Below are 18,677 nucleotides of genomic sequence, written 5' to 3'. Positions count from 1 at the left end.
GTAGTTGCTCTGTCTTGCTTTTCCTGTTTGCCTTCCAGAAACACAATTCTTATTTAAGAAGCAGAAGCAGCTATATTTCATGCAATTTAGCTTTTTGCATTTGTCTTTTTAATTGACAACGACTAGCCTGAGAGCGAGGAGGATCGTGTTTATCCAAGAGGAAGATAACATCACATTCATGTAACACGAGACAAAATAAGAAGAAACATGAAAGGAAAGACGTTACCAGCTTTAACCAATTTATTAAATTCCTTGGTCAGATAAAGCAGCTGATAAAGCTTGTGCCTGACCTCAAAGTAAGGAAACACTTTGTTTCTACAATGTCTCAGTCCACACAGTGTTATCTCTGATCTGGGAGTTTTGTTGTTGCCCATAGAACCAGTTTCCTCTCAGTTTCTGTACACATTCAGGGTCGAGATGCCAGTTCCCCGCAGTGTTGACAGCTCATGAAAAAAGATATACAAGATGGAGTTTATTATTTATATATTTTACTTTGCAGCCAACACATTTTTTTGAGGGTAAACTAACAACACATGTGCTCTTCAGAGGCCGTGATTAAGCCACCCCAAACTGAACCATATTTTCAATAAAAGTAACTTGTGTATACTCTTTGGTTTTCAAAATTAGATTGAACCTTTTGGTTTAGCCACAGATGGAACCCATTCAGTTCTTCTATAAGGACCTCGGTGGAAAAATAAAAACATCCACAAACAACCACAATATGTCCGCACAATGAGCGCATTTCAGTAAAGTGAACTTGAAACCTTTGATTGCTTGAAGAAAGGTCTGCTCACTTTAGCTGCCTCTCTGCTGCACACAAGCATGAAACTGCGTGTGTCATCCTGCGATTTAACACACTGATGCTGAATAGTGGAGAGGAAGTGTGACTCAAGGGGAAATAGAATTAATTCAGCGCCATTCAACATCTCCTGCGCCAGAGTAACATACAGAAGCCACTCTTAATTTCTTTATTCAATAAAGTTCCGTCATCCTTCCTCTCTACGCTCTCGCCCTCTTCCTCTCCTCTCACTTCTCTCTTGTCATTTTCTGATGCACAGTGGCGGCACTCCAGACTCCCTATACCTGCAAAAGGCTAGTTACATAACCCCCCCCCCCCCCACACACACACACACACACACACAAACAACACAAACATCTCCTCTTACGTAAGAATATTTACCCTTCCACCCCGTCCCTTAACTCCATCCCAAAAAATCGCAACCCGTAATAAATGGAGGCTTCAGTGCCACAGCGTTTTCAGCGCAGCGGAAATAATTTGTAAATTCCCCCTGCAGACTCCCGATTTAGCAAGAGCGCAGAAGAACCCAATGCTCTCTAAAACACACACTCCAGTGCTGCTGCTGCTAGCTCTGAGTCCATGCTCCTTCCCTGAAAATAAAACATGTCAACACAACCCGCTAGTTGTGATCTGACTTATACTTTTGGTGCCAGCTCCAGCAAAAACAGTGGATGACTTTTGTGTATGTGTGTGTGTGTCTGTGTGTATGTTGTGCTGCATATACTCACCCCCTCATTAGGGTAAGCCTCCCAGCCCAGGTCGGCCAAGGCTGACATGGAGTCCAGCAACGTAACTGCAAGAACACAGAGGAGAGAAAAGCGTAAACAAACCTATACTACAGTTGCATTTCTTAAAACAATGATAATGTGTTCCACATACACTGTACAGATGTCTTGAAAGCATCAGATAAAATCAATAGAATATAGAAAAGGGTGCCTTTTGTTGTGTTGGAGTACAACAGCAGAGGAATCACAAGCAGCGGTAAACCTATCATTTCAATTTTAAGATTACTGCGGTTGTGCTGCAGCTGTTATAGTTCAAGGGGACACAAAGTCAGTCAGTGAAACAGCATCTATACACAGAGGCAAGAGTATATTTCACATTTTGGATATTAAAGTCATATTCCACAAAAAAGCTCTCTTGGAAACTGTCGGCCCTTAGGCTTGTCCGTTAAACACTTGAAGCTTGTGTTCTTTAGGGAGAGAGGAGGCTGTGGTCAAGTTGTATTCAAAGTGGTTACAATGGATTGTGTGGAAAGTTTTTACGCCACATAAAACACATTAAAATGTTTCTCAAACCACATCGGCAGCATAATCATTTACCTTGCTGTTCATCTGTGTTGTCAGTATATTACCAGCTGTCGCAATTTTGACAAAATACAGTGGACAAATACAGTACGTTGCTTTTCTCTTAACACTCATAACCCTGTGAAGCCCACACGTAAGCACTCGTGTTGGTTTGCACAAATTCGATCCTCCAGCTGTTAAAGAGGTCAGAAATGTTTTATCCAAGCTCAATCATTAGGTACATACAGCGGGAGAGATTTGATTCAACATCTCACCTTATAAAAAAATGTAGTCTCTATTCAAAACCACTGAGAATGCTTTGAATCCTGTTGATTTCATCAAAGGGCATATCCTCACATTTTAAGGTACACGTCGCTGAGATTTCTGCCACCCAAATACTATAGAGGTGAATGTAATTCTATTTGTAGAACTCAAATTAGTGTCCGATACTGCGATACCGATAGAAATCAGATACCGTCTTTTCCCCTCTCTTAAACAACTAAGCTGTTAATAATACTTTTGTATGAATGCACTTTGCTTAACTTATCTAAAAAACGTCATGCTCAAACTGTGAAACACATTCCCTACAGGAAGAAATACATATCCCACAACATGTTATGCAATACTGCTGTAACTCAACACTCAATGACACATGTTGACAGACTGTTTAGGCTAATGGATCGTATTGGATTATACTTTTGTTCGATAGCCTCACCAGTGATTTGGACCAGTATCGGCGCATCCCTAACTCATAGAGTGAGAACTTGTCAAACATAGTCCTTTCTGTGAACCCTGCTCATACGACTCTATGGAAGAAATAGTCCCCATACAAACTGAAACTATCTCAATGACTATAGATACGTGAGGAAATGTGTGTTTTTGTCATTTGGGTGAAACAATACCTTCAACAACGTTCAAGCCTCTGGAAATGGTTGAATAATATTACTTTCATAATACAGTAAAAAGAGTTGTTTGAGTATCACTGTCATCAAGGACAAAGGGCCTCAATAGTAGATTCCCACATGTTGTTTCCTGTGTGTGATCTCTGTGTGACAAGAGGAAGTGGAGGGAGGATGCAGTGAGGTGAGAGAAAAGAGAAGAGATGAGGGTGGCAGGTTGACCAGCGGGAGGCATCATGAAAACCTGCTCAGATTCTGGAGCAAGGTTCTGCACCTGTGTGTCCCTTGTTAGTGTGTGTGTGTGTGTGTGTGTGTGTGTGTGTGTGTGTGTGTGTGTGTGTGTGTGTGTGTGTGTGTGTGTGTGTGTGTGTGTGTGTGTGTGTGTGTGTGTGTGTGCGGTTGTTAAGGCTTGGCTCAGTCAGGTCCTAATCAAGCCTTCAACACCGCTGACCATCAATATTTAATCAGTATCCATCTGCAGAGACTGCTGCTTCTCCCTTTCTTCTCTCTCATTGTGGCTCCTTCAGGTTAGCCTCCCTCCATTGAAACCTTTGAACCTATGCTTTCAATCCACAGATCCAAGATCAGACGGGTGAGTCGCTGACCTGACGCAATATAAACTGACTGCATCACTTTAAAGCAGCACACTTTGATATTCCATCCAAATGGTATAAGCAGTGACCTGGAAAAAACTATTGGAAAGTAGAAAGAAAGCAGAGGTAGCCCTCCTGAATGCAAATGAGACTAATCAGTGGATTGAAGAGGTTTGAAAGTGCCTGTTTACAAGCCTCTTTGTGTATCCATACTGCCTGTAGGTATAACAAAGGGACTGTAAAATTGGTCCAACCTACTCTTTTCCTAACTTTCCCCTCTCGCACCCATGCTGAATCCCAGCCGCTCTCCTCAGCTCAGCACACCGTGACAGCAGGGAGGCATGTCATGCTGTATTAGTGAGAGTACATGTGCGTATGCATGTGTAGCGGCACACACGGCAGCATCTGCGTGAGAAAGCAGCTACGGAGAAAATATTGCACACAGTATAATTAAGCAGAGAGAGAGGCTGCACAGCGGAGCGCATGTGAGAGAGGGAGAGCGAGAGAGATTGGATGAGAGGGATGAGACAGAAACTGGAGGAGACGTGCTGAGCAGCAAAAGGTCAGAGGCAGCCTCCAGCCCATGTGTGTATTCAGACTGAGACTAAAGACCTTTTGGACTGTTTTCCTCAGTTCATGGGCATTTGAGTGGCGTGCAGAAATTAGACATAATAGCATAATAATATGTGATTTCAGGACCAAAGGAGAGGCACACACACATTCTCACACAGACACACTCAGAGATAAAAGCTACTATCAACAAGGTTTCGTGGAATTTAGGAAAATTGTTTCACATACAGTCAATTATGGAAACGATATTCTCTGTGACTCACTTACTGCAATACCTTTTCATGTGCTTCCTGGAGAATATAACTGAGTGTGACGATGATAAATTAAAGGGTTGGTTCAAGTTACAAAAACATATTCTCTCACATCCCTGATGGTATTTTTGTGCTTAAGAGTATCTTTTAAATACAGGATCAGTGTGTCAGAAACTATGTCCTGGTTATGATAACATTTGGAATAACTTTCTACTGAGGAAATTGTCCCGATTAAAATAGTTGTTCTCTTTATTCGCTCTAAAACTGTTTTTATTCACCCCAAACTGCCAATTTACTGTAGCCTACAGACGTCGGCTGTTAGTCTCATTTGTCTCTCTTTTCTCTGTATGTTATTCAATAAACCATAGGTTTGTGCACATTTACCAACTCTCAAGCCTCACTTTTTGTTCTGAAAGATAGGTCTGTCGACGACTAAAGACGTTGTCGACTGATCTGTAAAACTGAGTTCCTCCACAAAGAATGATGCAAAAACACCGCTTTAAACCTGGTGTTTACCAGAGATGTGCTCAGAAGTTAGAATTAAGTCATTCATCATGAAAAATGCATTACAACAAAACTAGGCTAAGACTAAAACCAAAACATAAAAATAATGGACTAATAGGCAGCAGCCGTACTGAAAGACATTTGCTTTTTAAAGGAACAGCTCAACATTTTGCAAAATATTACAGGTCATTTAGCAGATGCTCTTATCCAGAGCAACTTACATTGAACTAAGTACAGGGACAGTCTCCCTGGAGCAACTCAGGGTTAAGTACCTTGCTCAGGTGTACAATGGTGGCAGCCCTGGTATTGAACTCCTGACCTTCTAGTGTTTTGTTTGGAAGGCGTACCACTAGACCACTAGGCCATCACCACCGAAATATGATTTAGACTCGCCCTAGCAGACCGGAAGCAGCGGTAAACAGCAAGCCTTGCTTTGTTCAAAGTTCAAAGATCTGCTCTCCAGCTCCTCTTAAGCTTAATAAATAACACATTATATCGTGTTTGTTTCGTCGATACACAAAAAGAAATGTAAAAACACCTTGTGGTTATACGGTTAGTTACATTTCTTTTGGCTAGGCTAGCACTAGCTCCAGAATATATACCGTAGGTTTCCATATTCTCACCTAACGCAGAGAAAGCGGAGAAGAGTATTCCTCAAAATGTTACATTTTTATTTTAGCTGTAACTTTCCACCAAGTCATTTTCTCACCGTTTGTATGGAGGCAGAAATCTCTGAGGCATATCTTAAAAACTAGGAAATAAAAGGCTGGAAAGGCAAGGCTGGAAAGGCAAACTTCTAGAGGTAAGCAAGAACAATAAATCTGAGACCGAGGTCTCGACGTACTCATCACGTAGAAACTTGTCTGAAAGTCTAGTCAGCTAGTGTGTTGCAGAAGTCATTACTTATTCTAAAGCCATCTCGCAGCCCACTGGGAAAACACACACATACATTAACCTACACATCGACACTTTTTCTCTTCTCCTCACACCTCCTGTCAATACCACTTATCATTTGTAATCAATGACTAGACTCATCAATTATGTATTACCTATAGCTTCCTGTCTGCTGACACTGCCAGTATGCACAAACTCAATGTATGGATGTGTGTACCTGTGTGTGGTTGTGTGTCAAAGATGAGGAGAAAACAGAGAAATTATGAAAATGTATAGTTTTCTTCCCCCAAACAAAAACAAAGCCACACCTCGAATCCATCTGTCCATCCATCTCTAAACGCTCCCTCTCTGTCTCCCTCTCTGTCTCTTCTCTTTCTCCAGGGAACTGGCTAAATTGTGTGTGTGTGAAATCTAAGCCTGCTTTGGCCCAGAATAAAAACACCAAGCTCATCAGTCAGTCATTCGGGCCAGGCTCATGTTCGATCTAATAACCAGTATCTCTCTCACACACCCGCACACACACACACACACACACACACACACACACACACACACACACACACACACACACACACACACACTCCTGCTTGATGAGCTGATAAACATATCATACCCACAGTGGAGCACCTTCTAAATTTGAGCCACTCGAGAACAGAAATCTCTCTCCTATCACCCAACAAACACTTCCACACAAACATTTAAGGAGTTCATTTGCAAAAACAGATACAAGTCATTCTTAAAATGAATAAACCAACACTAGTTTTATTGATATTCCCTTAAGTGCACAACAAAAAAAGTGTTTTTTCAACTGAACCCTTCATATTCACTCGTATCTATTTTCTCCCAGGCTTTCATCACGGGGCAGAAATGCACAGATCCATACACATGCACATGTGTCCTGATTACTGTGAGAGTTGTTCGATTGCAGAGAGACATGCTGTCTTATTGATTTGCAGCACCAAACTGTGAGGTTTACATTCTGGGAGTGAAAGATGAGGAGGTGGAGGCTGTGAATTTGTAAATTCCTGTACAAATGCTATAAAAAGCGATGAAACTACAGTACTGCCGGAATCGTGTGCAGAAAACCCAAAACATTTTCAATCTCTTTGTCTCCTTCTGTGTCTGTCTATTTATTTCTCTCACTCCTGTTTCCTCCCTCTGGGGTCTCTCTGTCTCTCTCTCGCTCGCTCTCTCCCTCTCTCTCTCCCCCCCCCCCCCCCCCATTCTCTGTCTCTCTCTCTCTCTCTCTCTCGCTCGCTCTGTGTTTCCATCTCTTTTTCTTGCTCCTTCTCAGTTTGTTTATGTCTCTCTGCCACTCTCTCTCTCTGGTCTGTATCCACCGCATCAGCGGGGCAACAAGAAGCTGTGATCCACCTGCCAAGAATCAAACGACGCTGCCAACAGCCAGACTGGCGCACAAAGAGACCAGGATGCCTATACATACACACTAACTCACACACTAACTCACACACTGAGTCACACACACACATAAGGAAGATGCCAGTGGCACAAAGAGAAAGACTGCTCAATAAGACCACCACGCAGACTCAATATAGAGTACAAAATGTGGCTACATAATGAGTTCATAAGACCTTTTCTGCTCAGAACACAACGTATTACATTGGTAGACGTAATATATTACGAAGGGGAGGCTTGCTGACACGACATTCAACATGCTGATACTACATGTATAAGCCTCAGAGTTTTTGTTCATCAGCTTAAAGTGATTTTCTCCCAGGTTTAATGTCCCCACACAATCCCAAAAGTTGTTATGTTTCCTGCTGCAAGAAAATGCTGACAACTACAGGTTACAGCAATCAAGGTGCTCTTGTGGCAGAAAATCTCCCGGTAATAGAAAGAGAAGGGAAACATGGAGTGAATATGCAAATAAGATGCTGATCGCTGCTGTTAAGAACAACATAATCTGAAAGGATATACTACTGTACTGCAGAGGTTGTGTTGTGCATTTGTTTTGTAATACTGGGTTTGTAATCTGATTGTCACCTTTCTTCTTCTTCTTCTTTTTTTTTTAGACTTCAGTGAATTCATGTATTCAGAATCTGTTGAGGTCTCCCACACATTCAGTATGACAACATAAAAAATGACCATGATTATTATTATGATATGATTTCAAGTTACACTACTCTTAAAAACAAAGTGTGCAGTATGCATCCATAATATACATTAATTATGCACACACTTTTACAACATTTCTTTCACTATTAAAAAGAAATGATTCAGTATTTTGGGAAATATACTTATTTGCTTTTTTTTTGCCAGGAGTTGCCTGATGTCTGTACGCTAAATAGGAAGCTATCCCCGCTTTATGCTAAGCTAAGCTAACCAGCTGCTACAGTAAGCTTCACATTTAGTTTGCAGACATAACGAGTGGTACCAATCTTCTCGTCTAACTCTCAGCAAGAAAGCTAACAAGCGTGTTTCCCAAAATGTTGAACATTTGAATTAAATTAAATTTAGTTAATCAGAAAAACTTTACCAGTGAGATTGAAGCGACAACAACAGAATAAATGTTAATAAACAAGAAAAAAACAAAACAGTAGCTTATAATTCAAGTACATGCTCTAGTACAACAAGGCTTTGCAGCTTGCTCCACATACTGTGATAACTTACTGTACTCAAAAACACCCAGATGCAATAAATAAAACAGTTATACAACTGCACACGAGTACGCACACACACACATACACACACACACACACACACACACACACACACACACACACACACACACACACACACACGCACCCAATATCTCTGTGTTAGTGCCGCCACACACACAGACCTTTCCCTGGCTTCCACTCCACTGAGAGTGCAGTTCTACGCCAGAGAGCAGGATGAAGGAGTGGGAAGAGTTGAGCTCTGAACTTTAGGAACAAACTGCCGTCGCACCAAGACTACTACTCTCTCTCTTGTCTTTTCATCAGTCATCTCTCCACTCATCCACAAACCACCAGAGGCACTCAATCAGTCCGCTCTCCTTTAGTCCTCTCTCTCCTTCTGCACGCTCGTCCTCCGTTCAAGCCATTTTATTGAAGCTGTGTGTTACTTTATATTCTTCCTATCCTTATCTCCAGTTGTTTTTGCTTTCTATTATTTTGTTATACACAAACCTCTGTTCTCTATGATTCTTTAATTGGACTTCTTCCCTTAAGACATTGTTCTGTACGGAGGAAATATTGAATACATACATGAATGCATCGTGTCAGGGGAACTAAATTGCACCTTGCATGTATTTAACAGGAACAGGGCGCTTTATGGAGAATATTGTAATTGGGTACCTGCAAATAAAAAAAATGTTTTAATGGAAAGTGACAAGATTTAAAGGACATTCAACACCTCTTTGTTTCTAAAAATGAGTTTTAACATATAATTGTAAAGTATGTTCTTACTAAATGTTGTGTTCCTTAGATGATCAGATACTGTATGCCTTCAGTTCACAAATATTATTAAGGTCAACAATCCTTTAACAGCTTTATTTTAAGCTCATTTTAAGGTGTTCTGCATCAAGTTGCAGTTAAAATGTGAGAGATTTTACAGCAAACATTTTGTAGTTATGTGCAGTTTGTGTTCATGGGATGTGTTTTCCCTAAAGCAGGCATATCCCAATCTGCAATATTTTTCATTTCATTTTTTCGATGAGGGATTTGGTCGTGATGAGATGGGATCTAGTTTGATTTAAGGGGGAAAATGTTATTCTTTTTTGAGTGTCATAGCTGTCTGCAAACTGAATGTGTCTATGAATAATTCAAGGGATTTAAATGAAATTCTAATCCTAATTCTTTTTTGATTCAGTTCAATTACCCCTGCTTTCTAACTCCCCATTCTGTTCAGAGAAATGTAATGTTGATCTTCCACACTTGGACAAACACAGAATTAAATTGGGTTGGACTGAATTGTACAGATAGTTACACAGTAGCCTATAGCTACACACATGAGTGACGGACAGGAGCAGATCACTGAAGGTAAAAGCTGAGTCTGTGAAACAGCAATGAAATTCAATTAGCTATTACATGCATGGATAAACAGTAGTTGGATGTTTAATCATGAGTTGATAGAAAATTTAATCAAAGCATAATCAACATAATAATAACAATCATTTGCCTTTAAATTGCAAAACAAAGCTGATAAATGTTTGAGTGGATTGATTAATTTGCTCTTGAATATTAATTTGCCTCAACATAAACTATTTATGTGTTTATGTGCACAAAAGAGTAAAAAACAAAAACAAATCCATAATTATCATATAATTGGGATACTAGGATTCATATTGTACTACATTCCAAAGTATCTTTTATCAGTGACTTGCCAATAAATCAGGACACAAAATATTTACAGCAAATGTGCTACGAGACATAAAGAATAAACTGTGATGAAGGTTACGGAATTGACACATTGCAGGACAGATAAGGTAAATACCAGTGCCATTGACACATTGCTAAGAGAGTTGTCATGACTGATAAAGACATTTATCAAATCAAATCAAATGTCAAAGCAAGTAAAAATCAAATTTTCTGGGATTTACATTTTTGTACAAGGATTATAATTTGTTTTCATTTGATAGGGCAGCCGCAGACAGGAAAGGGGGCTAGAGAGAGGGGATGACATGCAGCAGGTTGGATCCAGACCAAGGTCGCAGCGGCAATGACTCAGCCTTTTTAGCACATGAGGCGCATGCTCTACCAGGTGAGCTACCGGGGTTCCCCAATTCACTCTGCTTTTATCATATATTAGTTATGCAACACTCCCTGTTAAACTGATAACAAGCCTATTCAGATTAACCAATCCAAACTTTTGTTGGAAAATTGGAAAATGAAACCGGACAAACAGGAAAATTCACCTACAACATTTATCAAATCTTACTGTATGTCTAAACTGTGAGATTGGACTTTATAAACCAGCAGAAATGAAAGAAATCTAACCTGTACCAACTACAGGTACAAAATAAGTCATGGTAACAGCCATACGATTTCTTCTACTCTACAGTCACACGAATGGGTAAAAAGATTTGATGTCGAGAAGCTCTTTTTCAAGGCAGCTGCTTTAGTGAAGTGATTTCTAAAAAGGATGCACATGGTTTATTGAAAACCTTCTCCAAACCCTTGAAGAAGAAGAAAAAAAACCCTGGCAACCCAAAAGACAGATGGCGCGCAAAGCTAAAAATGTTTGTTAATATTCATGTATGTGATAAACTACACCTCGTTGAGCTTGCATTTTTGGACCTCCCTCCCCCTTCCACTGTGGCATAAAGTACATTAGCCTACTCTGCTATTTCACATGCACTGGCAGAACTAGCAGAACAGAAAAGATGCCATTCTGACAGGAGCACTGCCCTAGTTTGTCGCTTGAAGAGGCTCTGGAGTGAGTGTGTGTGTGTGTGTGTGTGTGTGTGTGTGTGTGTGTGTGTGTGTGTGTGTGTGCTGGCTGAATGCTTACAGTGTTGAACTGTGACATCCCAGTCAGATCCAGACACTTGTTTTTTTAATAAGCTTCTTCAACCAGTATGCCAACAACTCATCAAGGGCAAAGAGCACAAAAACATCAACACAAACATAACGATGCGCACACAAACCAAAGACCTTTCAAATTTAGAAGCGTGCAGTACAAACCACAGACACATAAGCCTCCTCGCATGCGCCCACACACACGCTCAAACTGTGACGCATCGCACCATTCATTTAGAGAAACTAAATTAAAATAGCTTGTGAGGAGTGAATAGTGAGTGAATGAGCAGTGATAGATAATTCTGTCCATTGTTTCAAGGGTGTGTTTCTTCCTTTTTTGGCTTTTTCTTGACCTTTTTGTGCTCTGTTAGTTGACATTCCTCCGAATGGGACAAGAGCGCGCACACACACACACACACACACACACACACACACACACACACACACGGCTGTCACACAGTGGTTGGTCACAGGGTGGTAAATTGGCTTAGAATCTCAGAAGTGAGCCACCGCCGTGGAGTTACGGTTAAGAAATCTCATGCCAGATAAATGTGTGATTAGACAGGTTGCTGCTGTTAGTACACACCCATATGACATATACACACACACACCGACAGTAAGTGGCTGTCTTGTGGCAACTTGTCTGTCTGCCCTGGCAAAACACTGAAGCTAAAAAAGACGAGGGGCGGATGTACTGCAGGGAAATTCACGATGGAATTATGCGAGAAAAACATCCCGAACCAACAGTGACACACTTGTAACCCTGTTTGCTGCTGTTCAGTTTTGTCTTGCAAACCACTACTGATGGTTTCAGCTTATATCCATGCATCAAAAGGGTTAACAAAGGACAAAAAGATGAGCATGCTTGACTTGCAGGAAGCTGCAAAAACACAACATTTGCCCGTAAGGGAATACTTCAAATGTCATTTTAAGTCTTCGAACAAATGGCAAACGTTGTTGCTTTTCAGATGATCACCAAGCTTCACTTAGATAGAAATACATTATATATCCAACATGCGCTGAATAAATATGTATACTGATTTTAACACATGAATCTTCTCTGAAAAGTAAAATCGAGAAGAAGCTGGCAGTCACAGTCCAGTATTTTACCATTCTCATTAAACTTTCACAGCCGATCATCAGCGGAGAAAGAAGTTGGGGGCGCCGGTCAGCAAACACACCATATCTACGGCTGACCCAAATCCTCGGCTGTTTGTTTGCAAAGCCGGCTAATGCGGCCTTTCACAGCCGCTGCACGAGCCAAGCCCGCAGAGCAAACACGAAGAGAAACACAGAAAGAGAGGGAGAGGTATGGAAACAACCAAATTCAATTTAGCCAAATTAAAGGTCAGGACAGGGGGTGTGGGGATGGAGGGGTGGGAGTGAGTGCGGAGTGAGTGTGTGTGTGGGGATGGAGGGGTGGGAGTGAGTGCGGAGTGAGTGTGTGTGTGTGTGTGTGTGTGTGTGTGTGTGTATGTGTGTGTGTGTGTGTGTGTGTACCAGTGGCGGTTAGAAAGTGGTCAAGGCCCAATGATCAGTGATTTGACCAGCAGTTAAGGGCTTGTTCGGAAGGGGGAGGGGGTCAGCAGACGTAGTGGGGGCCCCCACATACCCAAACTTCAGTACAGCCATCACTCATCACACACTGGGGGAAGGCTTCCTTTGACATTAATGAACTCTGCATCCGACGGAAATCATTCAAGCCCAACAACTGTTAAAGTTCAGTACTAGCTGTTAAAGCTTACACATGTCCACCTTACTGGTATATTTTATAAGTAAAAAGTACAGTCCATAAAGCACACAAACCAGTGAACTATAGCTCATTTAGCTCACGTGTTGTTTGCATTTGTTCACATCATGCATATACATACCGGTAAATATAGTCCAGATGCTTTTCCTATTCTTTTTTAAAAACAGCACAGTGTGCAGATCATCTTGTTTAATGCTTACAAAAGCCGCACTGTTAAAATGACTATTTGTGGCTTTATGGGGGGCAGTGACTTCCTGCAAACCATTTTTAGACTTTGGTTAGTGCACAGATTCAACAGATATAACGTTTGTGAGCTTTAAAAGTTTTGGTAGGCAGATCTTTCTTTAGCCCTTGTGCAGAGACTGATAGCTGTGTCCAGTCTTTATGCTAAGCTAAGCTAACCAGCTGCTGACTACAGCTTCATATTTAGGAAGTGAATACACGTGACATCAAACTTTAAACACGGACAAAGGGACTTTCAAGGGTTGAACTGCAATAGGCTCAATAGGACACGTAGAAATGTGTGGCTTTGTTTCTCTCTCTCTCTCTCTCTCTCTCTCTCTCTCTCTCTCTCTCTCTCTCTCTCTCTCTCTCTCTCTCTCTCTCTCTCTCTCTCTCACTCTCTCTCTCACACACACACACACACATACACACACTGTATCCATGAGGTGAAGCCCTCACAGCAGAATCCTTCTCTGTCACTGAGCCGTATTTATAACCCCATTTATCACCCAGCCCCGGGAATACATGACACCATTCTCTGGACCAAGACCACCAAACTGCCCCCCAGCCATACATTATGATGGGATGAGTATATGTGGGCGTGCATGTGCACATATATCCATGTGTGCTTGTGTTTGGGCCTGTGTTAAGCAGATATAGGATCTCCACCTCATTACAGAAAACGTACATAACGTGGCCCTCCAACAGTTTACACCGCTAGAGAGAGAGAGAGAGAGAGAGAGAGAGAGAGAGAGAGAGAGAGAGAGAGAGAGAGAGAGAGAGAGAGAGAGAGAGAGAGAGAAGTAGAAGACAAAAGGGGAAACAAGTGAGGAGATAGAGATGGAGGCCAGTAGGGGAAGGGGATTAGAGATGGATTGGAGTGGAGGAGGTGGACGGAAAAAACAGGAAGGTGCTCATGCTTGCGAGCAGCGATCTATATCCTCTTCTGTCCAAGGTCATGGTTGTTACATGGGAGCATAGCAATCTCTCTGACTCTCACACACACACACACACACACACTTAGTGAGGTATGGCTCTGCCGATAACTACAAGCAACCATTATAGATTAAAGCAATTAAACCAGAGGAGACCTTTGACCCAACATTATACCACAGTCAGGATCTTGTGTGAATCATACGACGTGTGCGTAAGAAGAGGGCATGCTTTACATATGCTTGCCTCTGCACTAACTGCTCACCCTCATGTTAACCTTACAAAGCAATACAGCACCCCCCCCCCCAGCACCCTTAGGCCAATTCAATAAAAACCTTCAATTGTACTGTAGTTCCGAGATCAATTACAGATTACATTAAACCTCAAGACTATAACATAAACCACAGTCACGTCTTTCCCATGTTTTGTTGTTTTTCCTCTCCCTTTCTGCCCACCCTTGATTATTAATTAAATTATACCTCCACGCAGTTTTCAGGCAGTATTTGGAGTTAAATTATTCATCTGCCTCTATTAGTATACTCTAATACAAAGTGGAAGGAAGCACGGGGCTCCCAGTCATGCTGCAATGTTTTCTAGGATTGAGGAGGTATATTTAGAGAGGGAGAGACACAGAAATAGAAATAGTCTGCTTCTTTCCCCACCAGGAATATGCACAAGGAGGAGGATGTAAAAATGGAAGAAATGGGTGCAAACAAACAACAAAAAGAAAGAAGACACACCGTGTTAAGCGCGATTTGGAAAGAGAGTAAAGAAGGGATGAGAGTGGGACAAAAATGAACCATGGGAGACCTGTGAGCATCCACCCTGCTGTTACATCAGTATGCCCTCAGGGTTCAGACAGAGGGTGTGCTGGGCTCCCTCTGCTGGTGCACAAAACTCATCCACTCCTCTTCCTCTTTTTTCTGTTTGATAACAAAGACCTTCAGAGCACGCTCTTCATCAAAACAACTTCTGAAAGAGCACTTTTTTCGCTACGTCTCACCCCCTAGTCTGCAGCCGTTTCAAACAATTCTATCAATTCTGCCGCCGCCGGTCCTCCCTCACAACTGAGTTTCTTGAAAATGCCAACAATTTCGGAGCAGATCAATAGCTCTAGTAGTAAACTAAGCTTGTTGACAGCTTAACACTATTTTCCTGCTAACACTATCAGCTCTATCAAAGGGACTGTGTTCTTAATTGAGCCTTGAAAGCTCTGTCTCTCCTTTTATGACAGCCTCGCTTCTACTCGACAGACTCAGAGGGAGGATTTCCTGGAATAACACGACTGCTGAGATACGTGGGTGGAGAATATGCACACTCATAGACAAGTGCAAGGTACAAACACACGCACACACACACACACACACACACACACACACACACACACACACACACACACACACACACACACACACACACACACTGGCACAAAGAAGAGCAATCCCTCAGCTAAGTGTGCAGTCGCAGCAGGAAAACTGGCAGGCCGAAAAGGTAAACGCAAGGCACAGAGTGGCGGACAAAAATGGCTTCATTGGATTACTTTCCCATCGGGGCACGTGCATGCACACACCCTCCACACACACACACACACACACACACACACACACACACAGTTGAGCAATGGGCTTATAGGTGCCAATTAGGCCGATAGTCTGACGCAGCAGGGCTGAGAAATAACCAGAGGAAGTGGATCGCACACAGAGGTGGACTGCCTGGCAGATTATTAGATAAGTGTGTATTAGTGGTCAGTCACCTCAACAACTCTCAAGTTGGAGACACACATTCGTACAGCAACTCACAGCTGTTTATCTAAATCAACAGGAGTTTCCTTTAACTCCCAGTTGGTTTCATCATTCATGCTCATTTCAATGAATATTTCAACAGTGTGTTAGTGTCTCCTTCATGTGCATTGTCTCCTGCCGTTAGAACACTCCTCCACTCTCTCTCTCTCTGCGTCTCTCTCCCTATATCCTCCAGAGCCTTTGTTCTGTGAGAACTCAATGGGGCTGTGACATACATTCAGCAGCATGTACTGTAAAGCTTATACTGTTAAGTCAGCCAGACTCAGGAGATCCCATCAAACCTTCGCCTGTCACTGTGTGCATGTGTTCAAGGTGAGTCATTTGAGTGTTTAACCTAAGCCTGGAGTCAGAGAATGTGTGCGAGGGAGAGAGAAAAGACAGAGAAGAATATCTATGAAAATCATCCAGCTCATAACAAGAGGTGGGGGGCTTTGTTGAAGCTACAGTACAGGACTGACTGGAGCTTTGGGGAATACTGAATGAAATGATTCACAGAATGAATATCATTTCACAGCTGTATTATCTCCAGTTACACTGTCTGACAGCCAGCCAGCAAAAACAACACACGCACTTCTGATTTAGTTCAAATAATCTGCTTTTATAAACCAGTTATTGTGAATACAACTTGTGCACACGCTCTGTTCTTTTCTCCATTTAGTGCAACTTTCCATTAAACAAGCCAGCTCCCATGTTTCAGCCCACCAAGCAGTCAGGAGTAGTTAGTGAGTAAATGCATTGGCTAATTTCAGGCCGAGCATCGATGTTAATACAATAACTGAGAGAGGCTCAGCAGCAGCGTGTGACAAATTTAATGTAATTGCTGCTCCTCATTTGCAGACTGAGGCAGCAGTGCTACAGCAGGAGGAGAAAAACATTTGTCAGTGCTTTATAATGAAGATATCTATAATTAAGAGGGATTTTGGCAGATATGCCAATGTTGTTTTGGCGTAATCTTTATAAGTTAGGCTACTTTAACGCAAGACATATAGTTCCAGAGATGGATAAAATGGGAAGAAGCTTTCCCGATGTCAGAAAGTGAAATGTCTATCTTCAGCATGGCAGCGTTGACTGTGTGTATATATCATACAAATTTAATGTCAGTATGCTCGGAAAAGAAAGACGTGACGAACAGTTCCCCCCCTCCCTCTCTCCGCTTTTCTTTATGCATGATTCATAACCGAGCCGAGCACTTAACGGGAGTCTCCGCCGCTCCGCTCCGCTCCTTCCCCGGAAAGTGGAACCGCGGGATGGGGCTCCCCATCCGCCAACACATGCAGCGCACAACCCAAGTCATCCCCCCTCACTCACACACAAACCCGCCAGGACACCCACCTTCATTCTCGGGGTAATTCCGTAAGGCTCGGCACGGCGACAACACGTGAAAAAGAAGAAGCAGGGAGGACAGGAAGAAAAGGGATGGATAGATCCACAGGACGCGTGGTGGTGCCATTTTTCAGGCTGCGCTGCGCCCTCGCTGCATCCCTGTTAGCGGTGTCGAGTCGGTGAGCGCAGCCCTGCGATTGAGGAGAGAGAGAGACAGGCAGAGTAGGGGAGAGGGCAGGAGGGGTGAGCGAGGGAGAGAGAGAGAGAGAGAGAGAGAGAGAGAGAGAGAGAGAGAGAGAGAGAGAGAGAGACGGAGCAAGGGAAGGGGGCTGGAGGGGAGAGAGAGGAGGAGAAGCTGGGAAGGAGGGTCTACTGCCAGCCAAGTCCTGTCAATCAGCCGCCTGGCTCTAGGGTGGTATGTTTGGAGGCCTTTGGAGACTCCTCACACTAGGTTACACTGTATAAAATCATCCATCTGAAAAAGTGATTAAACCTGATGTTGAGTTTTAATACATATCCCATTCCACTCCCCAACCAAACATGATAACACATTTTATTGTCAATGATTCAAGGACATCAAAATGTCGTAATCTCTTCCAATGCCATCCTAAACTGAAAGCCATGCACAGCACTGCACTTCAAACGTAGTAATATGCTGTAAATGTCACAGCAAAACCAAACCTTTTATTGGGATTAGATGACAATAAGTACGTTTTCTCAAATGTCATAGATCATTTATTTGCAAAGGAGATGCATGAAGCTATAGTTAAAGTGTTTTTGATTTATTTCTTCGCACAGCTGTATTTAATGGTCGACCAGATGAGATCAAACAGTGACAGCTGGGCATCCCATCCCCCTTTTAGGAGCAGGGAAAGGGATTATCACAGAAAATTAGAAGCACATTTAGTCATGGCCTTTACATAGCCATGATAATAAAGGAAAACAATCACTTATATGAATCAAAAGTTGTATTTCTTATTTTTTTTATTGTTTTATTCAAGTCCAACACAACATTGCAGCATGTTAGAATATTTAGATGAGATAGTGAATTTATATGAACATTTTAGAGGGATTTAACCACATTCTTAGGAAGAACAAACTTCAACAAAACCAACCATCTCATTACTGATCCAGAAAAACATTCCCATCTTACTCCAGAAAGAAAATACTGTCAATTATTTTGATAAGCGACATGGTCACATGTCAATTACTGGATTAGTGTCAACTCAGGCTTGCCTCTCTGTCTTTGCCCAGTTGTTGATATGGTTCCTGCAGATGCTTCCAGCAGTAGACAACTCTGACATGCACAACAGATTCCAATCAAACACTTTATGGAGATTTATTCTGCCTGTTTTACGTGTTTGACTGCAGTTTGGGCGTCAGGAATGT

The 18,677-nt window shown here is 42.2% G+C and overlaps 1 protein-coding gene across 2 annotated transcripts in view; it reads right to left on the bottom strand.

Moving 5' to 3' along the window:
• Positions 1-17,462, bottom strand: part of LOC115022054 (ephrin type-A receptor 3-like) — an 82,716-nt gene extending 65,254 nt beyond the window's left edge. For both annotated transcript variants that reach the window (XM_029452864.1, XM_029452865.1), the window contains exons 1-2: positions 17,298-17,462; positions 1,528-1,592 (exon numbers count right to left, since the gene is read on the bottom strand). In XM_029452864.1, the coding sequence (XP_029308724.1) occupies positions 1,528-1,592; positions 17,298-17,415 (183 nt within the window). In that variant the 5' untranslated portion in view covers positions 17,416-17,462. The remainder of the gene's footprint in view (positions 1-1,527; positions 1,593-17,297) is intronic.
• Between the last annotated feature and the right edge of the window lie 1,215 nt (positions 17,463-18,677).

The sequence above is a fragment of the Cottoperca gobio genome, chromosome 17 (assembly GCF_900634415.1).
Source record: "Cottoperca gobio chromosome 17, fCotGob3.1, whole genome shotgun sequence".
NCBI lineage: Eukaryota > Metazoa > Chordata > Actinopteri > Perciformes > Bovichtidae > Cottoperca > Cottoperca gobio.
This window is presented reverse-complemented; position numbering and strand designations above follow the sequence as displayed.